A 27310-nucleotide genomic window follows, 5' to 3' on the forward strand; every position below is an offset into this window, starting at 1 on the left:
GGGGGGGGGAAGGGAGCTTTCTTCTAACTGGTTTGCTTCAAAGCTATAGCGCTTAATGGCTAGACAAAAGCTGAGCAAACCAATGTTGATCCATTCTGGCACCAAAATCAGAAGGACCAAAGGACTCAAATATTTGTAATGCAGACATGCAGATCATCACTGGCCTCTAAGAGTCTGAAGAATAGGAGATCAACCATGAAAGAAATGAGTCAACCAGAAGTAGTATGTCATCTTTAGGAAATATTCTCATTTTTGTTATGTTTTGTTTAAAACCAGGCTCCCTCCTTCCTTAACATTGGCCATTTTTTCATGCCTTATGATTACACCTTAATAACTTGTGAACATGAGGACTGACTTTCAAGTTAATGATTTTAATTACTGATATGACACTGACCAGAATGTAGAGCACAGTGCCTGGCATACAGTAGATGTTCAACAAATGTTTCATAAATGAACAAACCAATGAGTAGGAAACAGGATCTAATTTAGCCCTGTCCATTCTATTTTCAGAATATGGAATAAAAGACAAGAAGTTCATATATTAAAATTAGAAACATTTGATACACTGAAACCTCTTAGTATTTAATTTAATTTTCCATAGAAAAAATTCATCAACCTACAACAATCAAGTCAGGAGCAAAGCTCACTAAACATTCATTTTTCTTGTTTCACGTACAATGCTCCTTGATGATGCTTCACTCACTCTTCTGTTCATCATTCAGTTCATCTGTTTATCATTCATAAAAGCCTTGACTTTCTCTCATTGCACCTGGTTTCTCATCACAGTGGAACAGTACAGCAGGCATGGCCTAAAACGCTACCATATGCAAATATATGCAAGTGTATGCATGATCAAAAACTAATTAGCAACTTCAGTTAACATTCAACTTGGTTCCAGAGGAATTCTGGAGTTTATGAATGATAAAAGAACTACTACTTCTTCTAGTATGTTAACAAGGCATTTGTCTTCTAAATCCAGGCAGAACTAGCAAATCCACATGAATCAGCAAAGTATCAATTCACAACATAAATATTTAACTAGCCATCATGATAAGTTTGATTCCCAATTGATAGTTCGCAAATATCTCTTAATATCTAAGGGATCGAAATGTAAGTAGTTATTGCCATTAACAAGAAACAATGAAACAATTTAGTAAGAGATAGTTGCTCAAGTGAAGCAGAATAATGAATGTGGATTCAAATGGAAGAACTACCTAAATATGGAATCTTTCAGCAGCTCATGACTAGCCATAGGCAGGTCTTTGAAGTTGGTAGGCAAGAAAAATAGGATATGAAGAGATTAAGTGAATTAAACCAAGTCACAAAGTAGACTAAGAATAGAGAACACAAAAAGGTAGAACATCCCTGAGAAGTATAAAATTAGAAAATGTATGTGGAAAATATAAAGCGCCATACAACTACATAATGCCACTTACTAAATTCAGCAATTTAAATACACTTATAATGTTGTCCTTTTTCTCTTTAAGATCAACGTTTGCCCAGCCATCCCCAACAGTCTGCAGTCTCCAACAATACACACATGCACAAGGCACTTCTGTAACAAATCCACTTCTGAGAATGAACCTTATGTCAAGCCTCATACAGGCAATAAAGGTAAACAGCAACTACCTTTTATCCTCCACCCTGCCCTTTCCTCTAACTTAAAAAGGTAACCCATCATAGAGCTTGGGAATCAAGAAAATGAGGCCGAAAAGGAAGCACACAGTCATGTGTACATACTTGTGAGGACCACGTGAAATAAAGCTTGAGGTGATTGGGTGGAGAGGTGATCAAGAGAAGAGAGGACAACTGAAACAGAAGGAACATTTAAACTTCTTGATTTTTCAAGAGACTCATTCAATAAACACTAAGTGGTAGGGGCAAAAAAGTCAGGAAATGAAAAGAATGAAGGGAATAGAACAAGAAGGTAACACAGTGAATTGATTTTCTGTTTATAACTTTAAATTTGGGTCTAATGCAGTATAAAAAATAGTAATATGTTTTAGGTTATAAGATAAGTCTGTTCTAACTTATAAGAAAAAAAGTTACCAATGATCCTTGTGAAACTGAAGGCAAAATAGCATAGGTTAGAGGTTCACCATCAAATGAGAGAATGCATGTAAAGAGCATGACACAGTGCCTACCTAGCCCATAGAAAACGCTCAAAATGGTTAGCAATTATTATAACATGAGATTAGTACAACTTCGTCCTATTTTAATTTGTAAATATTTATATATAAATATATATATAACCTGTGCCTTTCCAAGAAATTTAGATTTTGATTTGATAAAACAGAAAAATATACAATCAACTATGGTCAAAAGTCCTAACACTTATGTTCTAATTTAGGTATTAATTAGTCATTCTCTCAGTTTCAGATTCCTTACTTTGAATTAGTAAAAAGAGTACATATAAACTAAGAGGGGGAGACATTACCTAAAGAACTGATTTGCTGCAATTAGTAAGTCATTTATGCAATGTCACTTTTCAGCAATTCCTTTGTACATCTATAATTTTTGCTATTAATTTCTGATTTCTGATAGCTTTGTTTCACATAATTCTCCTTCACTGCCATGCAGCCCATTCTCAGAGAAAAAGATAACTATAGTTATAGCCACAAAGTTATTAGGTAAAATAATGTCAAATTAAAAAAAAACCCACCCAGATACACTAATACCCTGTGAAGTCTACCAAACTTTGTACAATCTTGGACCTAGAGAAACTGGACAAGTTTTTTCCTGTTAGCTTCTCTCAGAAATCACAATTTTAGGAAATTATCATCTGATAATTCAAGTAATATTTTTAAAAGTAGAGTGAACATAGATAAAAAATAAAGAGTATCAACTTTCTAAGGAATAAGGCTTTAGAATTATCTCTACTCCTGCTTGAGGTCCAGCCACAAGTAAAGCCTTTAACAGCCTGATAGGCAGAGGCCCAAGCCCGAATATTAATGACGCTGAGTTTACTACACAGCCAGTTTCTCTTCCAGTCTTCTTTCTTTTTTCCCTTACTAGACTGCTGGGGAAACAGTATTCAAATAACTACCCTGGCATGACATTAAGTTCCAAAAACAGAACTCTCCTTGTTCAATTCTAACATCAAGGGCTGGGAGGGAGGGAAAAGGGCAGTGAAAAATAATCTTGTATCTCTCTAGTTTTCATTTGGAAAAAATGGTGCATTCTGGCCTTGCCACTTCCACAGAGAACCTGGAGTCTTCTAGGGAGTGTGGTATGCTTATCTCTGAATTCAGCATCTCCACCACTACTGCCCTGGTCCAAGCTACGAACACTCCTCACATAGGCTAGTATAATAGCTTTTTAACTGTTTCTGCTCTTTTCCCCAGAGTCACACACGTATCATATCACTCCCTGCTGAAAACTCTCCAATGGCAACCTAACACACTTAAAATAAAATCTAGAATCCTTACCATGGCCTAAAGTGCTAGCTTCTGCCTTCTCCAACCTCCTTTCAAACTCTCCCCTCAATTACTCCATGCTAGATACACTGAGTATTCTTGCCAGATCTTAAACAGGACAAGCTTCTTGCACTTGCCGTTCTCTGTACAGTCCTCCAGAATTTACATGGCCCATTCTCTCACTTCATTCAAGCTTCTGCTCAAATGTTACCTCTTCAAAGAAGCCTTCTCAGGCAGTCTGTGTAAATTAGCTATACCCTTTATAGAGAAGAGAAAAGTCAAGAATTGAGGGACTAGCTGTCACAAGACTATCTGAGAAATGAGTGAGTCTATAGTGCGAAGATGCACAATGTGTTGAGTGAGCAAGACTACACTGTTAACTGAAAGATATCCCTTTCATAACCAGCCCAAGTTCTAAAATTCCAAAAGAACAGATTTTGACGTTCTCATTTCCACAGAATGCTCCAAGAAGGACACTCTATTTGATGTGTTAACTGGCCAGAGTAAAGTAAATAACTCAAACCAATATTTTAAGTGGGACTATGTATCAAAAAGAGATCACTTGGAGGTTTCTGCCTCCAGGATGGCTGAATAAGCTCCTACCAGACCCAGTACTCCTGTAGATGATAACTATAAACTCCAGACAAAAATACCAAAAAAGCAATTGCCTGAAGGCACAACAAACTATGGAGCAGAGCTGAAATTTAGGAATGAAATACCAACACGGGGAGAATCACTGTTGCTTTTATTCTGGGAGTAGGCCAGAGTCAGTATCATGCAGGAGAGCTTAAACTTGCACGCAACATCCAAGTCTTTCTGGCCTGAAGCATAAGAGGAAAGAGTATGGGGCAACCACAGCCCAAGGAAAGAAAGAAGATTCCAGAAAGGAGACAGCCAGATAGAGGGAGCTCTAAGTTCTGTGTACAAACTGCCCAGTCTCTGACCAACCCCTAAGCCATGCATGCTTGGTGCTGTTTCTAAGCAGACCAGCTGAAGATTAAAGGACTGAACTCCCATTTGAGTTGCCATTCAAGAGACAGACCTTACAGTTTGAGTCTAACCAAATTAATTGTCTGCTCAAACTAAAATATCACTTTTCAGAGAAATGAAACAAAATCCAGTCTTCACAACATAACACTCACAATGTGTAGGGTTTAATACAAAATTGTTTAATGTACAAAGAACCAGAAAAACATGACCCAGTCCTCAAGAAAAAGGAAAATCAATGAAAACAAATCCCAAAATGACCCACATGTTAGAATTAGCAAAGATGTTAAAGTAGCTACCATAAAGCAGCACAAAGTGGCCATGCTAAAGTAGCCAGCATACTTCATATGTTAAATGAAGTAAAGTATCCTCAGAACGGAAAAATAAAGACAGCAATAGCAGAGAAACAGAAACTATTATTTTAAAAAACATGGAAATTGAGGAACTGGAAAATACAATATCTGAAATTTAAAATTGACTGGATAAGCTTAAGAGTAGACACAAAAGTCAGTGAACTGGATGACAGATCAAAAAAAATTACCAAAACTGAGGAAGATAAAAAAATACTTAAAAAAAATGAACAGAGCTACTGAGAACTGTGGGACAATATGAAAAAGTGTATGACACATATATTGGAGTCCCCAAAGTAGAGGAGGGAAAGAATGGGGCATAAAAAATATCTGAATAATCAATGAAAATTTCCAAAAATATGATGAAAAACATAAACTGATAGATTCAAAAAGCTTAGTGAACCATAATCAGAATATAAATCAAAAGAAAACCAACGCAAGACATATCATAGCCAAACTTCTGAAAACCAAATATAAAGAAAAATTCTTGAAAGCAGCCAGAGAAAAACAACACTTTACATACACGGAAACAAAAATTTGAAAAACTACTGACATATCGTCAGAAACAACGGAGGCCTGGAAGCAGTGGAACATCTTGAAAGTGCATGAAAGTGGGGGTCCCCAAGGTATAATGGAGTTTTTCAAAAGACCAGCCTTCAAATCCCTTGGCACAATACTACTGTACATTTGACTTCCATTAGATATTCTTTGTTGTTACCCTTCAGGAGCTAAGGAATCTGACTCAACTGTTTACAAAACAGGCAACAGACAGACAATCTCTGTATGACTCCACTCATACGTGTAAGTTAAACATGTAGACAAAGAGAACAGATTAGTGGTTACCAGGGGAAAGGGGGAGTGGGGGGTGGGCACAAAGGCTGAAGGGATGCACGTACAACATGACTGACAAACAGTAATATACAACTGAAATTTTACAAGGTTGTAAACTATCATAATCTTAATAAAAAGTAAAAAAAAAACAAAGGCAACAGACAGACAGCAGTTGCCCACTATCACCACCTCTGTTCAGCAGTCCCACACCATTCAGATGAGAGATCCACTTCAACTGGTGGCATTTGTTCCATCTCTGGGCAGAGTCCTGTCACCTTGCCCAGGCCCTATTCAATTTAAACTGAAATTCTCTTTACATAAAGCATTTGAGGAAGGAATGTCCAAGAATGGTGGTAGTGAAGATCACATTTACTCTAAGCCAGATCTGACGTAGTTCCCCTTTGTTATGTAAATAGTAGAAAAGAATGAGAAATTTTAATACATATATCCCAGTAGGTACTCCTAATACAATCTCTCTCTACTTAAACACTTAGGGTTCAACAGATTTCACAGCTTACAAATATGTGGCATATATGCCTATGGTTAGATGGGAACCTGAGCATAAGAGAAGCACAAAGCGCACAGCATTTTCTGAAATGGCGTGCAGGTTCCTGGGTTGATTCATTTAGCCAATATGCTGATTTCATTTTCCCTGAAGGACTGGAATCTGAGAGACTGCCTGGGAACCACCCTCCCCCTGCTAATTTTATAAAGACCTGTTAACTATAATGTAATGGATAGGGTAAGTCTGCATCCTAGGTGGAAAAACCACTCTGAGATGTCTCATAATGCTGCCATTTTTCCACAGGGGAGACAGCTGCCAGTCTCTCTCAAGCCTGATACCTGGGCATGTTGGCTCTATGCCTAATAGGTCCGTAATTCAACTGCTGCCCAAAAAACCTGCATAAATAGAAAGCATAGTCAAAATATTTAGAGAATGGAGTGAAATTCTCCAGCTTGAAACTGTTTCCTCTTTTTCAGAAGAACTAGAAAAAACCTGTATCACTAATATGAGCAAGCTATTCAGAATGGCCTCCCATTTGGAAAGTTTCTGGCATTTTCCAACAAGGCATTGTATTATTGCAACGAGCTACCCAGTAATCAAAGAGGACTACTTATTTCCCACCAGAGTTAAAAGAAAGGATTAGTTCTGGTAAGTTCTCTGAAGAATTTCAGTTATTGTTAATAAAGGTGGCATCAGCTTCTCTACATCCCTACCAAATTCAAAGAAAACTCAGGAAAAACAGAAAACAAAGGCTGCTTTATGATTCTATTTGAGCAGCATCTACCTTTCACAGAATAAATGCTTTTTAAAACAATTTCAATGACATTCAAAAAGTTGTAATTGAGAAAGAAAAAAAGTGAAATTTAAATTGGGAAGGTCTATAAACAAATCTCCCCACTTTTCTTAATATACAAGATAAATTCTAAGATCAAATTTTTTGCAACCCTACACAGTCTTTGAATAGCTTCAGATTACAAATTCAACTAAATAAAATATAAGAAAAGATTAGAGCAGTAATAAGCAACTAGCAACAGTAATAAGAAAGAAAATTTAAAACAAAGATTTTTACAGGAGAAGGTAAGTAGTAAGAGCTGTGACACAAAGGGAAATTATGTAGCAGATACAAGAGCCTTTATCAGAGAAGTGTGTGAAAGCTGTCCGTAACAGGCAGAATATCTACACTGCCTTCCATCTCCTTTGACATGAAGGGATAAGAAAGAATCAACTATTGGGCACCTTTCTAGATTCCTTACTTGTATTATCTTAGACTTCTCTTTAATCCCGAAGTCGAAGAAGTTAAGTAATTTATCAAAGATCAGAAAATGACTATTTATTCACAGGTCTGCGTCACTCCCAAACACATACTTTTCTATCATACCATGCTGCTGCTCAGAAAATATTTCTCATGAATTAGTTCCTCAATGAAATAATTTTGTTTAAAACTGGTCTAGCCCAAGTATTCCCCTTCCAGAAAAATTCTTCCTTAAAACTATGCTAATTTTCTTAAGCAACGCATGGCCCATCAGATCTTGCCCTTCTTTGCTACCTTTTTCTGTAAAGTACCTGTGCTGCAGGGTAAGTGGTTGGCAGTTTGCTTAAGACTTGCTCTAAGGCCTCATATTTAAGAGAAATGGGTAATCTCATAGATTGCCAAATTTAGATCAGAAAGTGGATAAACAAAGTATTCAGAACTAAAGCCCTATCTTGCATATTTGGCTATTATTTTTCCTGGAAAATATAGCATCCTAACCATGACAGATGGAGTAAAGAACAAGAAAGAACCTGCAAGAGACTATAAAAAGAGGTTCAGGATCTCCAACTCCCAAATATCAAACCCTGACTTCAGTGTTCCAAAAGACTTCTATGATATCCCGGTAAAGGAATGACAGAGGTCTCCCTCAATCTTTGGGAGGTGATTAAAACTGCAGCCTCTAGAATCAGGTATAGTATAGCTCAGCTCCTCCATTACTAATCATGACCTTGGGCAAAATAATTAACCTCTCTGGGGCCAGCCCAGTGGCGTAGCAGTTAGGTTTGTGTGCTCCTCTTTGGCGGCCCAGGGTTCACCAGTTCAGATCCCGGGTGTGGACCTATGTACCACTTATCAAGCCATGCTGTGGCAGGTGTCCCACATATAAAATAGAGGAAGATAGACACAGATGTTAGGTCAGGGCCAATCTTCCTCAAAACAAAACAAACAAGCAAACAAAAAATAAGTAACCTCTTTAAGCCTGGTTCCATAGATATAAAAAGAAAAAAAATCATAATAATGATATAAGTTCTATAAATGCTAAATTACAGTGTCTAGATTGTAAGTGCTTCTTAAATGTTAGCTTTTCATCATCATTATCACCATCAACATCTTTATTATGACACAGAAGAAGTCTATAGGGTAACTGAAGGGGTTTTATAAACTTTCTGGGGCCAGCATCACTTTCAGTTTTGGAGAGTCTCAGAAGATTTAGGAAGTAAGCAGCAGAGATGGAAGTGGCAAAGCCTGAAAGAACTGAAAAAGAAACAAGCAGAAACTTCATAGGGAAAGAATCTGTATAGGTTAAAAAAAAACTATGTGCGTACATATACACATACACATATATATATGGAAAAGGGATTCAGAGTGAAACAGTATCTCATGCAACAAAACTCATTTTTCTATTACCATGATGGGGACGCCAATGTCAGGCCACAGAAGGTCCTCTGATGGTAGCTTGGGAGAATTCCACACCACCACCACCTTATTCAGGTAAGGGAGGCCATTCAATCTCTCTAAAGAGTTCATAAGCACTTCCTCCCGCTCATAAGTCAACATCACTACTGTGAACTGTTCTCGTGGAACATTGCCTCCAAGTGCTGCCTGAAACTCCTTGCCAGAACCCCCAGCTCCACCACCAATAGGCCGAAATCCAGTCCCTGAACCCAAGAATTTGGCCTCTGAGGGCAACACAGGGTCAAAGGGTGTGTGGGGGAAAAGATGGAAAGGCCCTGGAGCAGAGTTCCAGCTGCGGTAAAAGTCAGTGACAGTCAAAGTAAAGTTGCGGAGGTATTTTGGTGAGGCATAAGGTGGCTCCGTTTCTACTGGCCCCAGGTCCAGGTCCCCATTGTCAGCCATGTTGGGATCAGTTCCAGCCGCCTTGCCTGAACGATGGGGGATCTCAGCTGCTGCCTCTTCCCGGATGGGAGCGGCTGGGATCTGTATGCGAGTCCTAATCATAGCCAGCACAGTATTAAAAATACTGTCAGCAGTCGAGAAGTAAGTCTCCCAGAGAAATCGGCCTTGCCGCCTCATAGCCAGTAGGTCACTATCTGAGAGACTTCGTAACAGGAAGTGAACCTCTGTAACACGTGGCTTGGGCACCACCAAGGCTGCCTCATTCCACTGCAGCATGTCCTGGTAAGGAAGCTGTACTTGCTCCCCCAGCACAACTGGGACAGCACCAACTTCCAAGGCTTCAAAGAGCCGTGTTGCACACCCAGATGAAATAACCAAGTGAGGGTCCCCAGGAGTGATAATGAGGGCAAAGGTAGAAAGCTTCAGTAATTCTAAGCGGTCCTCCCGCTCCCCACACAGTGCCCACTCAGTAGGCAGACTGGGTTTTGGCTGGTTTTTGCAGGTAAATTCTACCAGGACCTGATCTAGCTTGCTATCTTGTACAGCCTTTAGGGTAGCAATGATACGATCGTCATAGTCAGCTGGAGGGTCACCCTCCATTTCTTCTTCAAAGGAGCGGGCCTCCTGAAGGCTGGATCTCAGTGATTCAATCTTCTCACCCTGAAAGGTGAAGAGATATTTCCGCTTAACTGGCACCTGTGGTGGGATTTCCATGAAGTTGGGCTCGGACATGGCATGGACTAGTGGCGATACTACCAAGTCAAAGCCAGGTCTGTACTGGGCAGCATAGAAAGTGGACTGGGCCACCATGGCACGGCCTGTGCTGACATTATATAGTAAATTCTGTGTATCTGACTTCCGTGACAGATTAATGATAACATGGTTGTGTCCATCTGTCCGCCAATATGGTAGAGAATACAACTGCTTCTCAAGTTCAGCAGGCCGCAGCACTACTGGCTCCTGCATTTCTCCCACTAATATCACATAAAGGCAGGCAATGTCTGCATTTTCTGTAACATAAACGTTGGCTCGTGCTGTAGCCTGAAAAGCTTGCTTGACCAAGGGATCCAGGTAGCTGCCAAAGGCAAACTGGTCACTGTCATAAACATAGACTGGAAAACCAGAGGTGAGAGGGCAACGAGAATAATCAAAACAATTGTGCAGCCGGCAACCCCGCAGGACCTTTGGGGGAGGAAGGCCAGCATCATCCTTCTCTGGGAGCAATCGGATGGGCAGAGAAAGTTTGGGCTGATTTTGGGCCATCAGCTCTTTGTAAGAATGCTCAGTCTGGCTAATGACATTCTTAAGCTGAAGCAGGTCCTGCTTGGCATTCTCAATACTCTTCTTACAGGCTTCGATCTTCAGATTCAGCTTGGCAATTTCACTGTTGAGCTCTTGCCGCTTGGCTTCCAGCTGCAAGAGCTCTTCACTTACAGACTCACGGATTCGGCAAAGATCCAGCACGTGCTTTACTTCGCATAGCTCATTACCAGCCCGTGGGCCAAAAATCCGCTTGCCTGCCTCATCAGCCTCATCCAGAGTGGTGAGATAATAGTGAGCAATGAGGGGGAAGAAAACCAGAATGATGAAGAGTGTAAAACTGAGCCACGTGAGTCGGATACGGTTGGACCACCGTAACATACAGGTTTGACCTCCATTCCCCACTCCCCCATTCCGCAACATGGTATAGCCCGTCATGAGTTCCTTTGTGGCTCTTGCCCCCTCTGATCACGTTGGGTCACTCGCCATAACCATGAGTTTCAATTAGACAAAACTCAATCTCTTTTCACTCAGAAGTTTCCGTAAGAGTCAGTGTGCTCCCTGCACAAGGCACCAAATAGAATGGAAATTTCATTTTCCTCAGCTGTAATTGAAATGGTCTCTGACTCTATTCCAGCAGATTTTGAGTTCTGGTTGTTGACCGAAGAACACATCCTTAATCTTTATTAAACGATAAAAGGTACCACACTGTTGATGAGATGAAAGGGAAGAGGTCCCTGATGATGACACCCAGGAAAAATACCCTGGAATTAGACAGACTTTTTCAACTGCCATAGCTCTTGTTCCTTGGTTTTGCTGACCAACAAATATGCATAGTTACTATTCACAGTTCTAAAGTAGCTATTTAGAACACAAATGAGTGCCAGCCTCTTAACGATGTCATTGCCAACAATCAGGCCTGCAAGAGAAAGAGAACCATGTCAGTCTTGAAGAGATTATGTTTCACAACTTTGCCCTCCCCCAGTACATTTCTAGAAAAAACTTAAATCTTATAAGATGGAACAATGGTTGGAACATTGATGTGTGTCTCACAGAATATTTTAAGTTCAATGTAGGTTTTGTTTGGTATGGATATTTTACTTGTGGTTAATAAGAAATGGATGAGGATAAGTGTCCAAAAACAGCTTCAGTTTTTACACACACACACCTTCTTCCTATTTAAGTGGATACAGAGCAGCATTAGAGCCCTACAAAATGATGATCAACTACATTCAACAGAGGGCAAAGATGTTTGCAACAATCTGTATTCCAGACTTAGGCATCATCTTTAGATGAAAAGAAACACCTTCCTATCCAGTCTTGGTAGCTATGTTCATTCCTGACATGAAAGTCTCCTTTTGAAGCACTTAAAAAAAAAACGAAAAAGACTCTGTGAGCAGCTCAATTTGTTATATTCAGTGTTGAAAAGAGCTGAAGAGAACTCTTTTGATTTTTACCCAGTAGTAGATGCAGTAATCCAGAGACAAAACGTATTTTCCAGTTTGCTTCTCATTTATCTTCTGTTAGCAGACATCATGCACTCCTTCTTAAAATATAAATAGTAACTTGTTCTTTTAGAGAGAACACTATACTTAGAAATGAGGGGCATTATTTCCTATCCTTTGGAGACAGATTTGCTATTAGACGCTATGCCTCAGCGTCCTAATCTTCCAAAACAAAGATAAGTGTATGGAGATGATAATAAATTTTGTTGCTATGAAAATAAAGGGTAGAGGATGTGAGGGTATTTTAGGCTAATAAATCTTGAGACGACATTCCCAGTCCTGTTCTTAGGAAACTTTACTATCACAGGCTACAAAAGCTTTTCACTTGCTTTCACCTAAAACTCAGCATACCCAGAACTGAATTCATAATATCCTGTGCCAAAGAGTACTCTCAATTTCTTTCAGTAATTTCTTCCAGAAGGTATTTACCATACTCTTAACATGTCTAAGACATGCTTAGTGAGAGAATCTGTAACGTAAAATAATCCTTGACCTCATGGAATTTCCTTTAGCCTAAGAGATAAGATAGAAACACACAGCAAGGGTACTACTACCAGGCAGTATAAAACGAGTAGTGCTTCACAGATGCTCCCTCCCTAGTGGAACCTTTGTTAAAGATGTATAATTGTTAAAGGTTTGATAGAGTCTGCTCTCCCTTTAAATAAAAATAAAAAGTTGATAGTGTTACAAAAAGGCTTGAGCAATTAGAGCAAGAGATAAGGACAACAAAAACCAAAAAATATTGATCATGCAAAAACCTAAATTTAGACGAGCTAAACTTTGATAATTAACCTAACCAAACATCCCAAAGAATGTAGGTCAATATTTCTAAAACATTATCCTTTTAACTCAAGCGTTAAAATCTTTTTGTTTTCAAAAGAATATTCTCTGTACTTTTGATCAAATCGTTAAGAAAGAAAGAATGGAGTGGAGGGAAAAAAAGAAGGCATAATCAAGGCAATTCAGCTGACTCATTCCCTCCTTACCGTAAGTTTCAGGATCCTTCCTTTCTCTGATTAATGTAGCATTACACGATTTCTTGAAACAGTGAACTTCGGGGCTTGCTCTCCTGATAGAAAACAGAAAAGAGGCATGCTAATAGAAAAATACTCGAAACCCTTTAAAGGTGCTATTAAAGAATTTATTTATTGTTCACTAGGAAAAAGCTCCTCTTATGCACATAAGGTGATGATAGAATTTAATGTCCAAACACAGACACTCTTTTAAGTGAAAAGGGGTAGTATTAATAAATACACTGGGACAATAGGCATACACTCAAAGGCACCCTTGAAGGCAAACCATCCAGATATATGGCTACCTATTTATATGCTCTAAGAGGCAATAAACCAAAACACGAAAACTTAGGAAAGTCCTTAACTTTCAGAAGTATATTCTGAGATATTTAGAGAGGAAATGATTTATTTGGAATTTGCTTAAAAATAAACACGATGAGGGTGGTGAGCAGTGTCTGGAGGTATAGATGAAAGATTAGCCACAAGCTAACTGCTGCTGACACTGAATCATGGGGATACATGAGGGTTTATTATACTATGTTCTCTGCTTTTATGTATGTTTGAAACTTTTCTTATTAAAAATATATTACAGAGTCTAGCCCTCTATCACCACTCTTATTTAACATAGTACTGGAGGTCCTGGCCAGAGCAATCAGGCAAGAAAAAGGAATAAAAGGAATCCAAATAGGGAGGAAAGAAGTGAAACTCTCGCTGTTTGCAGACGATATGATCTTATATATAGAAAACCCCAAAGAATCCATTGGAAAACTCTTAGAAGTAATCAACAACTACAGCAAAGTTGCAAGGTATAAAATCAATTTGCATAAATCAGTAGCATTTCTATATTCTAATAACAAACTAACAGAAAAAGAACTCAAGAACACAATACCATTCACAATCACAACAAAAAGAATAAAATACCTCGAGGTAAATTTAACTAAGGAAGTGAAGGACCTATATAATGAAAATTACAAGGCCTTTCTGAGAGAATTGGATGACGACATAAGGAGATGGAAAGACATTCCATGTACATGGATTGGAAGAATAAACATAGTTAAAATGTTCGTTCTACCTAAAGCAATCTACAGATTCAACACTATCCCAATCAGAATCCCAATGACATTCTTTACAGAATTAGAACAAAGAATCCTAAAAAGGGGTAACAAAAGACCCCGAACTGCTAAAGCAATCCTGAAAAAAAAAAAAAAGAACAAAACGGGAGGCATCACAATCCCTGACTTCAAAACTTACTACAAAGCTACAGTAATCAAAACAGCATGGTACTGTACAAAAACAGGTGCACAGATCAATGTTACTAAATCTAATAGTAACAAATGTTGAGAGGTTGTAGAGAGAATGGAACCCTCAACCACTGCTGGTGGGAATGCAACTGGTGCAGCCACTATGGAAAACAGTATGGAGATTCCTCAAAAAATTAACAATAGAACTACCATACGATCCAGCCATTCCACTACTGGGTATCTATCCAAAGAGCTTGAAGTCAGCAATCCCAAAAGCCCTATGCACCCCAATGTTCACTGCAGCATTATTTACAATAGCCATGCACCTACAACACGAATGACAAACATTAATGTACAACTGAAATCACACAAGATTGTAACCTATCATTAACTCAATAAAAATATATATATATATATATTACACAGAGTCTAAACAAAATGCTTTTAAAAAGTCATCTGGAGGGGCTGGCCCCGTGGCCGAGTGGTGAAGTTCGCGCACTCCACTGCAGGCGGCCCAGTGTTTTGTTAGTTTGAATCCTGGGCGCGGACATGGCACTGCTCATCAAACCACACTGAGGCAGTGTCCCACATGCCACAAGTAGAAGGACCCACAACGAAGAATATACAACTGTGTACTGGGGGGCTTTGGGGAGAAAAAGGAAAAAATAAAATCTTTAAAAAAAAAAAGTCATCTGGAGACTGACTATACTTAATCTAATATTGCTAGTGCTACCAACTTATATATGAGCAGAGCTGGGAATAGAAACAAATGTTCTTATGGAAACCAATAATTCAACAATGAGTCAGAAAAATTTGTCCCCATCAATTCCATCTCTTTTACTGGAATAAGGCAAAATTATCATCCATGTCCACCAGCAAGAACTTTCTTTCCTAAACAGTTAATTAAATTACTTCAAGCACAAAAACAAAAGAAAGAAAAGAAAACCCTCAGAATCTCTTCTGTCATTCTCTGTAAAATGATAACAAAGGCACTAGGATCTAGAAATAAATGCCTCTCAAACATCAATAAGGAGCAATCTCCCGAAATTTTTACTCCCAATACAATACACATGCCTTATTCTCAGTCATCTGCCACAGCATTGAATGCCTAACTTGTCAGCCTGCCCCTACAATGCATTCTACGCACAGAAACCAGACTCATCTTCTTAAAACATGAATTAGACCATGTCTCTCCCCTCCTTAAAAATGTTCAATGGCTTCCCATTGTACTGCCAGGCCCTTCAGAACTAGCTCCTGACCACCTTTCCTAATTTCATTTGCCATTACTATTCCACTTGTTCACTCAACTTTAGCTACACTAGCCTCCTCTCAACTCCTCAACTATGCCAGGCTCTTTACTGGCTCAGAACCTTTATATTTGCTGTTGAGTCTCAAATGCTGATCCTCAGGCTTTTCTCTGAGCGACTCTTTCTCAAGCTTCAGATATTAACTTTCACGACATTCCCATTTAAAGTAGCCTTTCTTACCCCCTGACACTCCCTGGCACTGACCTATTGATTTCCTTCATAATATCTTTTCATTTATTTATTTCTTACTTACCTTCCCCACCAAAACCTAATCTTTGAGGATAGGAACCTTGTCTGGTTGGATCACTGCTACTTCACCAGTACTCGGCATAGCGTCTGGCACACTGTTTAAGTGCTCTATAAATATCTGTTAAATAAGTGTTATTATATCACTGATCACTTCCTCATTGTACAAATTCTCAGCTTTTCCCTTGATTTCCAATGAAATCATGCTTTCTGGTATTCCATCTATTTCCCTGACTTATTCTCCCATTCTACTTTGTTGGCGCCCAGTCTTCCCCATCCCTCATATAGAAAATGCTCCCTAAGGCTTTCAACATAATCTAGTAACGGATCCATCAACTTAAATGGCTTCAACCCCCAAAGCTACTTGTCCAACTCTAGCCTTTCTGCTTTGCACTAGTAGATCAGTATTGCCAACTCCCTAGAGGATTACCTCTCCTAGGGTATATCATGGTGACTTCATGATTCCAAATATCTTTCCAATAACTGTCAGTTCTGCCCATAATACTACATTCACCCAATCTTACAAACTAGAAACAGTGTGATATACAGGAAAGAGTACAGACCTCAGCGCCAGCTAGACCTGGATCAAACCAGCTTTATAAGCTATTAGATTGTCACCTAACCATTCTGAGCCACAGTTTTTTCATCAGTATAAAGGTAACAGCACTCATGTTCAGGATTGTTACAAAAATTAGAGATAGCTAATAAAAAATACCCTGCACAGTATCTGGCATATAGCAGGCTATTAGCTACAAGTCTTAGAGTTATTTTTAATTCCTCTAACTGCTTACATCCACATCTGATGTCCTGCCAAACTGTATCCATTCTTTTCAACAATAATAGTAATTATGGTAATAATACATTTATAATAATAATAATTTACAATAATGTTTGTATGTATCCCTTCCTTTTATTCCACTGCCTTCACCCCAGTACTGGACCATAACAAACCAAAATGCCTAATCTCAAATTCCCCATCAATTTATCCTGTGTATTACTTTAAATTAATATCTTTCATTTCATCTAATAGTGCTTCAGTTTGAATAATTTCAATTGATCTGTCGTTGAGTTCGCCAAACCATTCTTTTGCTGTATCTAGTCTACTGTTAATTCCATCCAATAAATTCTTAGTTTCAGGCGCTATATTTTTCAGTTCTAGAATGTCTATTAGGCCTTTTTAAGAGATTCCATTTCTCTATTGAAATTTCTCACCTATTCACTTTTTCTATCTTTTCCTCTATTTTCTTCAGCATATTTATATGAATTAAATTCCTTATTTGCTAATTCCAACATCTGGGGCCACGTGTGAATTTGACTCTATTTTTTTCTCTTGATCATGGGTCATATTTATTTGCTTCTTTGCAATCTTATAACTTTTTATTGTGTGCTGGACATTGTGTTGAAAAGAACCACAGACACTGGAGTAAACATAGTCTTCCCAAGAGATAGTATATTTTTTCTGTCAGGCAGAGTGAATATAATTATGTAGAGACCTTCACTATCTCTATAAATACTTATTGCCTTAAAGTTTACTCTGGTTGATATTAATATCAGTCATTCAGCTTTTTAAAAAAGTTTTATCATGGTAAAATATATACAAAATTTGCCATCTTAACCATTTTCAGGAGTACAACTCAATAACATTAATTACACTCACTATGTTGTACAACCATCATCACTATCTATTTCCAAAACTTTTTCATCATCCCAAGAAGAAACTCTGTAACCATCATACAGTAACTCTCCGTTTCCCTCCCCACCCAGTCCCTGGAAACCTCTAATTTACTTTCTGTCTCTCTGAATTTGCCTATTCTAAATCTTCATATAAGTAGAATCACATAACATTTTTCCTTACGTGACTGGCTTATTTTTAACGTTTCAAGGTCCACCTATGTTGTAGCATGTACCAGAACTTCATTCGTTTTTACAGTTGAATAATACTCCATTGTAGGTATATACCACCATTTTGTTTATCCATTCATCTGTTGATGGACACTTGGTTGTTTCCACCTTTTCAGCCACTCAGCTCTTAGTTAATATTTGCTTACTTTAACTTTTTCCATTCTCTTTCTAGCAAAGTTTCCATGTCTTTGTTGTTTTACATACCTCTCATAAACGTGTAAGAACAAGATTTTGTTTTTTTAATAAAAATCCAATATAACAATCTTTGCCTCTAAACTACAGTGTTTGATCCACTTACACTTACTGTGATACAATAAAATTTATTTCTAACAATCTTTAGTACTTTTTATCATTTTTTTCCTATGCTCCTCACCCCTTTCCTGACTTCTGTTTAGCTGATCAAGTTTTTTATTCCTTTTTTTTTTAACCCTCTACCAGTCTGGAAGTTATATATTCAATTTATCTTCTTCAGTAGTTATCCGTAAAATGTAACGTGCATCTTTGACTTAAGTCAAAAGTTTAACATTACCTCTAGTATTTCTTCCCTATTCTCAATTAATAAAAGATCTTTACCTCTGATTACCTATCTCTGACTTTTATGTCATTATTGACTGACATCCTGATTACAAAGACTGATGATTATGGACTTTCTGAGAACAGAATCAATAGTCAACCAATTTTTAGCCAAGACTAGCTCTCTGCCTCTATCTCCAATTAAAATTCTTTATAATACAATGTCCCTTCTTTGGCTTTAAAAGTTCCTGACTTTTATACTCCCTAGTGGGACACTATTTGGGTTTCTACCTGAATCTGTGCTCCCAAATTGCAATTCTTTGATCCCAAATAAACGCCTGCCTCTTAAACTGGTTTCTGTTTTTGCAAGTTGACATATGACATCAGAAAGCGGGACTTGAGGCGCTCTTTATCTTCGTGGACTAGTGTCCCCTGGAAATGGGTTTGGTACCAACACGAGTCCCCTTGTGTGCTCACCACTTCCACGGATGGCTGCACTGACTCCTCCAATTGTGAATACTCTCTGGTTCTGACCTCCTTCCCTTTCGGTTGAGGTCATTGCCTTTCTTTGGGATTCTGGGGCAATAGCCCCATCTGGGATGGACTGACCAGGAGACAAGTGTCTCCAAGCCAGCTCACAGCTATTGCCGTCTGGAAGGGTTTCTCTGTTTGAGCTGGGTCACAGCAGCTCATGGCTGTTGCCGTCTAGAAGGGTTTATTCCCTATCTGGTGAGTACTCAAATTCTGTCTTTTCTGTCACTTGTCCAAATAGCTGTAGCCAGTGGGTCAGAAGCATAGCTAACAACCTGGGGCTTGCAAATGGTGTCTCTTTGTCCAGCCATGCTTAAGCATGGAAATTGAGAAGTTCCTCTCTCGGGAATTCAACTGGGTTTATATTTAAGAACTATAGTCCTTCCTCTTGTAAATTTTTGTCCCGGTGGACTGATAATACAAAAGATGATTTAAAATTACAGTGGCTGGGGCCGGCCCCATGGCCAAGCAGTTAAGTTTGCATGGTCCACTTCAGCAGCACAGAGTTTGCCAGCCAGATCCTGGGCATGGACCTACACACAGCTCATCAAGCCATGCTGTGGCAGCATCCCATGTAGAAGAACTAGAATGACTTACAACTAGGATACACAACTACATACTGAGACTTTGGGGAGGAAAAAAAAGAGAGAAAGATTGGCAGCAGATGTTGGCTCAAGGCCAATCTTCCTCAATTAAAAAAAAAAGGAAAATTACAGTGGCCACTTTGGGGCTCCTTTGAACTTCCAAAACTTGTCTTTTCGTGCACTAGACTTGAGAACCACAGACCTGACAAATTGAATGTATCTTTAATTACTAAAGAACCAAGCATGCCACCTTCCAGCACACCTGCTTAAAAACCATGGTCCAGAAAGCTGCAAATATTTACAAACAGCAAAATCTTGCTAAGCTTGTTTTGTGTCCTGAGAGCTTGGCTTCCTAACCGTCAGGCTGAGGGCTCTAAAATACGGTCAGATAGAAATGTCAGTTACACCCCATTCGCACAGAAATGGGAGTTAAACTCCATTTGCAACTAGGGTCTTACCAAACTGCCAGCCCTCAGGAGAAATTACACTGACTATAGAAGGAACACTCCAATTAGATAAGGTCATTTAAGAAATACACTTAAAAGCAAAAGCTTCAAAATTCCAAAATAGCCTATTGAAAGTTTTGTTACAAAAGGCTAATGAAAAATTAAGATGTAAGAGGTACCTAAAAGAAAAGACTATACAAATGTCCATTACGTGAATGGCTTTACAGACACCCCCAGATCTACTACCTTTGAAGGAGGGCCCCATATGGGCCCCTCCATGTGTTAAATAGACTCTGAGAGATTTTCTGGTAAACGGCTACATTATTCCATTAAGCAGTCAAGGGGAAACTAAAATTAAAATTAATGGAGTTGTTTAATATTGCCAGAAATATTTACTGTTTGCCTGGAATGAAACCTGACAAGATATCTGAAAGGATTTAGAAACTTGGCCAAATTGGAAGCGAATAGTCAGAGCCTGGTAGAAATTTTTTTTAGGCTTCCTCAAGCTAAAATAAAGTTATGTACCCAGAGAGAAAGAAACAAATGAAGGATAATGTAATTAAAAGGGTATGTCGGTCCTTGATAAGCAAGTAACCTCCTGTTTATCTCAAAAAGCTTGTAGCCTCTCCAGGAACTGTTATGTAGACCACCCTTGATTCCTAAGACTGAAGGGAAAAAGCAGGGAGGGGGCAGCTTTTGGAGATGCAGACTGCTATGGAAGCACTCCTGCCCAAAACTCTAAGGAAAATTTTAAAACGAGACTGTAATCTCTGTTTGCATCCGTCTGTACGTTTATACGTGTGTCTATATCTGTATGTTATAAATATGTGATATTTTTCTACCTCCAGATGCTATTATCAAGAGTAGTTTATAAGAGAGGTCTATTTAATTGGCTTAAAAACAAACAAGCCCTATATAAATGGAGTATACTCTCAAAAATATAACTAGCCAAATGAATTTCAGAATCACATGATCTAGGAAAATGTTCAGTATTAAAGCTAACTTAAGTTTGCTGGTTTAATTAAAATAGGCATATCTTTAGAGTTATTATTAAAAATAAAACTTTTGTTCTACCTAGGTTTACCAAAAGTCAAACAAATTCATGTTATCTCTGTTACAAAAGTTGGCAGCAAAAAAATTGATGACTGATTTTGTCTAACATCTCACGAAGTTTTTGTAGGTAATCTAAACATAATTATTGGGAACAAATAAACTCAATAGATGTAAGTAAAATAAAAGGGTTTTAGGTGAACTTTCTAACAATAATTCTGTGTTAACTTAAAAATAACTTCAAATCTTTTGGTAACTTGAAACCTTAGAGTTCTGCTAACTTAAATTAAATGACAGAAATTTATTGAGTATCTAATTTCCAAATAAGGTAAAATAATAGACATTAATTACTAAATAGGTTTATCTACTTTTAGCTTCTTATTACAGAAAAACAAAAGATGCTTAGGTCTATTAGTAAACATGTCTTTTGTCACACTAAAAAATTTATGCTACCAAAAAAATGTATGTTTTCAGTAAAAGAAGGTATAAAAAATGGAGATATTTTTGTTAAGAAAGTAAATTTGTCGTAAAATTTGTCATGGAAAAGCAGAAAGGACAAATTCTGAATGTAAGAAAGCTACAGAAGATTTGTGGAGGAGGAACCCTGAGAAAAAGAGTTTTGTGTATCATCAAGCTGGCTAAGATTGGAATGAATTTAATTAAGTAAATGAATTTTTTAATATCAAAAAGATTCACGGAAAGGACTCTGAACTTACTCTAGAATTCAGTTTCTGATAAACTTTCAGATCATAAAACTGAACCGGGTGAGAAATTATAGAACTCTAACGGAGAGACTGATGGCTTCATAAAGCTGCTAACAAAAGATCAAGAACAACTATTAGTTATGTGGGACTACATGAACTGAGGCAGATGCTCTAATGTTTTGTTTTTCCAGATTTAAAGACATCTTTTCTCTTAAGATATCAGCAATTTGGTAAGATATAGCTTTGTAAACAAAGAGGAAACATTTACTTTTTCTCCCTACCTTATCCCTCCAGAATTCAGAAATTCAGCAAGTATTCTTATTTTCACTTGTATAAATAATTGGGCCAAGTTTTCAATATAAACAAATAAGCTTTATTGTGATTATCTTAGCTAAAAAAAAAAAAAGTTGAGGGTAATTGTAGAGAGAAAAAATATGCTGGCACCTTCACAGATAGAGATTCTAGTACTGTCAATTGTCTTTGAGCTTTTGTTATAACCTGTAGACTGGACTCCCCTGGCCTAAGGGACTGCCTTTGGTCTCACCGACTGTTCCCAGCATCCTCGTTGGAAAACATAAACTCACTCCACATGAGACAGTCACTAGCAGATCAATGTCTATTTGTACACAATCTTCTGCTGATCCCCTTGTTGTCTCATGCTAGTATGACCAGCTACTCTAAGTCTCGAATGTCTTATATTCAAGCCTATCATCAACAGGCTAAAGAAGATTTCTTGGATTCCAATTTAAAGGATTCTGTTGGTCACAGTCCAGAGTCTGGTGACTGGGTATTCTGGAAGCATCATCGGAGGAAGACAGCTCTTGAGCTCCAATGGAAAAGACCTTACCAAGTGTTCCAAACCATTGACACTGCTGCAAAACTACAGGGCATTTAACCCCTCACAGCTAAATAAGGCTCCACCTGACATCAGGTCCTGCACAAATGCTGGAGGCCTCCAAACCGACTACAAAGAGAAGCAGTCAACGTCGAGGCAGACAGCTTTCCCAAGATGGCTGGACCTGGCCTGTACAACTTTTACTGTTGCTTCTCACCTCACTTTTTCCCTCTTTCTTGGAAAAGTAATACTCTTGTCTGCATCTCTTAATCTATTACAAAAAGGGGAAATCTTTCTGTTGGGTTTCTCATCAGAAGCCTCATTCTGTACGAATTTAGAGAACTCTTTCGTACATTCAATTACCAATCTCTCCACCACTTCTCCCCTAATTCCTTGTGTTAAGCGTCTAGAACTTCTTATCTAACCAATCAAACCTCCAGAGGTAACACTTGTAGCTGTTGTAAATACCTCTTGTTGTACTTGGGTAAACACCTCTGGTAAGGTAACAGCAGAACTAGACCGACCTTGAGCACTAGCTGAATGGTTAACTGCAGTGCCATGGACACCCCATAGTTCTTTGATCTCTTTAGCTGGCTACCCCCAAGAATTGCTTCCTGGTTCAGATCTATTCTCAAATTTGAACTTGGCATTTTGTTTATTTTATAGGAATTCTCACTGTTGTACAACTTTGTCTCCTCTGCATGGCTGAATGTTATAAAAACATCACTCAGTGCTTTAAAATTATTGCTAAGGCTTATGAGACTTCATCTGAGAAACTTGGAGGAACTACAATGTTTGTCCTTAAAGGAACTTGATGGTAAGGCTTTTCTCTGCTCTGGCAGTCTTCTTGCTCAAATGTGGCCTAAGCCTCCTAAGGAAAACACTTTCCCTCCTGCATGGGACATGATATACTGGGAGTGAGCCTTCCTGGTGACGTGGGACCAATGATACTTGGATGCCTAACCAGCAATGCTTTCCAACAGTCAATTAGCAATGCTTTCAAATGGTTGATCAGCGATGCTTTCAAAGAAAGGTCTCAAACAAAAGGGGAAAATGTCAAAATCGACTTCAGTGGAGTCATTTTAAAATGGAATCAGAGGGGGCCAGCCCAGTGGCGCAGCAGTTAGGTTCACACATTCCGCTTCGCTAGCCCCAGGGTTCACCAGTTCAGATCCCAGGTACAGACCTACACACCGCTTATCAAGCCATGCTGTGGCAGGCATCTTACATATAAAGCAGAGGAAGATGGGCATGGATGTTAGTCCAGGGCCAATCTTCCTCATCAAAAAAGAGGAGGATTGGCAGCAGATGTTAGCTGAGGGCTAATCATCCTCAAAAAAAATGGAGTCGGAAATGACCTTCCAGAATAACAACCTTGCTGTCTTGAACCTTGGACTGAGTCAAACCTTTGGACTGGGCCAAAACAGCAATTGTCTTACAAGCAATTGTTTGAGAAATTGACAGGAGAATAGATATCCTGATGACAAAGGCTGAGTACTGTACACTTTCTGACAATAGAATCAACAGTCAATGTTTAGCCAAGACTAGCTCTCTGCCTCTGAGTCCAATTAAAACTCTTAGTAATAGAACCTCCCTTCTTTGCCTTTAAAAGCCCCTGATTTTTACTCCCAACCAGGACACTATTTGGGTTTCTACCTGAATCTGTGCTCCCGAATTGCAATTCTTTGATCCCACATAAACACTTGCCTCTTAAACTGGTTTCTGTTTTTGTAGGTTGACATTTGAAATCCCTCTACAGAACACTACATTATTCTGGGTACCAGGTCAGTGCTCAATAGATAATGACACTAGTGAAAGTCTTTGTTTACATTTTCATTCTCAATCAAGTTTGAGATTTAGAGCCTATATAGTCTTGGTTTAAGGAAAATAAAACACTGTAAAATAAAAGGAGAGAACTTCACAGCTGGGAGGAGGCTTGAAGGCCATCTGGACTTGCCGCCAGACTATCTGGCTCAAAACTCAGCGCAGCTTTGAGAATTTAGGAATGTTACATAATTTCCTCCATAAAGTGATGCTGAAAATCCCTACCTATCTCCCAGGCTATTGTGGGGATTAAATGAGACATTATAGATTAAAAAATTTGTGGGACACAGCTAAAGCAGTGCTGAGAGGAAAATTTATGCATGAAATGCTTACATTAGAAAAGAAGGAAAGTCTCCAAACCAATAACCTAAGCTCCTACTTCAAGAACCTAGAAAAATAACAAAATAAACCCAAAGTAAGCAGAGGAAAAAAAAAAAAAAACCTAAAGAGTAGGAATCAATGAAACCTAAAACAGAACAACAGAATAGAAAAGGCAATAACACAGAGGTTTGTCAAGAATTTTGGCAAGACTGACAAAGAAAAAAGAGAAAAGATATAAATTACCAAGATCAGGAATAAAACAGGGGATCTCACTACAGTCCCTGCAGGCATCAAAAAGATAATAAGGTAAGACTATGAACAACTCTGCACACATAAATTTGACGATTTAGATGAAATGGACCAATTCCTTAAAAAACACAACTCACTCAATATGAAATAGACAGTCATGCAACAATTAAATAAATCAACTTCATAATTTTAGAACTCCCAAAAAAGAAATCTCCAGCCCCGGATGCTTTCACTGGAGAATTCTACTAAATGTTTAAAGAATAAACACTTATTCTACAAAATCTCTTTCAGAGAAGGGAACACTTCCCAGTTCATTTTATAAACCTAGCATTAGCCTGATACCAAAACCAGACAAAGATAGCCCCCAAAAGAAAACTACAAATATCTCTTATGAAAATAGGCACAAAAATGCTTAAAAAGATATTAGGGAACAGAATTCCGTAACATATAAAAAATATTAAATTACGTTGCATTTAAGAAGAGAAGTATTGATTTAAGTACGGAAGTGTTATTTTAATATAGTTAACCTTATCCAGAAGCATGAAAATTCTCTCCATTTGTTTACACCTTCCTTTATGTCTCCTATCAAAGTGTTTTCTCATTCTCACCTCCCCCCATATCCCATATTAAGTTAATTTGTATTTTATATTTTTTACTTGTCCATTCTCCTGGTTCTCCATCCCAACAGCTCTTTCTCTGGTTCCTTTCACTACTCCTTACATACAGTTGCTCCTCATGGGTTTGTCATTTATCTTCTCTCTTTCTGTCTTTACTTACTAGAGCTTGCCAATTAGCTTCAATTAGCCCCTCAACTGGATGACTCTCAAATTTACTTCTCTAACCTTGACTCCTCTCCTGATATCTCTTTTCTAATGGTCAGCAACATAGACATCCACACCTTAATGTTCTAATGGCAGCAAGGGTACATCTCCCATGAGGAGAAGGAGGTTACAGTAGTAAGTGTCTTACGCCAGCAAAGAAGGAAAAAAATTTCAAAATACTTGTATACAGCTAGAGATTTATCATTCAGATCATGGCCAATGCCTTACTTTTTATTTTTACTCTTTCCCTAATCAAAAATTTTGCTGATAAATAGAAGTATCTGATAGGTAGAAAATGCTGATAAGTAGAATTCCTGATCTCACTCACTGGAGGGCTTGAAACAAGCTGTGTTCCTGGAAAGCTGAAATGGTAAAAAAACTCAATCCAAAAGTCTAAGAGGTAGCTGAGAAGTTAGCTGGGGCACAGAGTTCCGATTCAGAATTCTGCATGTCCTTATAGGCCCCATCCATCTTCTCATTCCTGTACCTCAACATAGCAACGCCCTCTACTATCTCCTCTTCTTTGCAGTGTCTTATCTTCTAACATTCCTTCTCACAATGGCAAACTCTTTAATTATCAGCAGGCACCTTACCTGTGATCAGGACCTTGCTTTCAAGAGTTTGTTGATATAACCACCATCCTACTGACTCAACTTTTCTTCTTTTAAAACTAAAACACTCTGATATTGAAACTTCTTATTATGGATTTGGGATATCTCTCTGTTTATTTTGGTCTTCTTTAATGCCTGTCAATAAAGTTGTATAATTTTCTTCATACCAAAAAAACCCCCACAAAAACTGAACTAAAGGGAGAAAGCAAGCAGAAGGGAATAGCCGGTTCCCTTTGGGCTGCTATTGTGCATTACATTTGAAAGGTATGAAAGGAGAATGGGGCAAGTGACAGAGAAGCCAGACATGTTCCAGACATTCCCAAATGAAACCTTCAACTGACTTTAATATTTTAAATAACTATAATTATTTAAATTATGTTTAATTTTAATTATTTTATTATTTTAATAAATAATTTAATAATTTTTAATTATTTAAATTAAAAAATAGCTAACATTTATTGAATGTTTACTGTGTGCCGGGTTAAACCTATTATGTTGCTTAAATACTTACCTTCACAACAATCCTATGAAATAGGTACGACTATTATTCCCATTTGTTCATGAGGAAACCAAAGTAGAGAGGTTAAGTAATTTGCCCAACTGTCATCCATACTGACTAAATCTTGGATTGAAATCAAAGCAACTCTAACTCGAAGGCCCACACTCTCAATGTCTTAACCATTATGGTAAACTGCCTGCAATATTAACTCAAGGAACACAGTGCACACACATATCATGCATAAATTATTTTTAAATTATCCATATTACTATTGCTTACCATAACTATGGATAATGATTTATTATAATTAAAATACACGGTAACACTACTGTGAAAATAATTAAAGGAAACTTCATTTAAATTGGAGTCAAGAAGCCCTGAGAGGGCAGCTCTCACACACTACCACTCATTGCCATCTGCAGACCCTAAAGTGGAAGAGACCTACCTTTCATCCCCAAGAGAAAGAAGCCTGCTTTACTACCCCAGCAGAAAGAAGGAAGATTTTCTCCTCACCCAGCAACAGCCCAGCCAATGAGAAACCACCACATTCAACCACTGAGAAGTTTGAACTCTAGCTCTCCTCCAATGCACTCCTATTTAAAAGAGCCTCTCCCGACTTCCTCCTTTCCTCTATAAAAGCAACCCTCTCT

The 27310-nt window shown here is 38.2% G+C and overlaps 1 protein-coding gene across 4 annotated transcripts in view; it reads right to left on the minus strand.

Annotated features, from left to right (window-relative positions):
• EXTL3 (exostosin like glycosyltransferase 3) overlaps positions 1 to 27310 on the minus strand; it is a 121138-nt gene that overhangs the window by 29523 nt on the left and 64305 nt on the right. For all 4 annotated transcript variants that reach the window (XM_046656177.1, XM_046656176.1, XM_046656175.1 and 1 more), the window contains exons 2-3: positions 12950 to 13032; positions 8749 to 11377 (exon numbers count right to left, since the gene is read on the minus strand). In XM_046656177.1, coding sequence (XP_046512133.1) covers positions 8749 to 10896 — 2148 coding nt within the window. In that variant the 5' untranslated portion in view covers positions 10897 to 11377; positions 12950 to 13032. The remainder of the gene's footprint in view (positions 1 to 8748; positions 11378 to 12949; positions 13033 to 27310) is intronic.

The sequence above is a fragment of the Equus quagga genome, chromosome 3 (genome assembly GCF_021613505.1).
Source record: "Equus quagga isolate Etosha38 chromosome 3, UCLA_HA_Equagga_1.0, whole genome shotgun sequence".
NCBI classification, from domain to species: domain Eukaryota; kingdom Metazoa; phylum Chordata; class Mammalia; order Perissodactyla; family Equidae; genus Equus; species Equus quagga.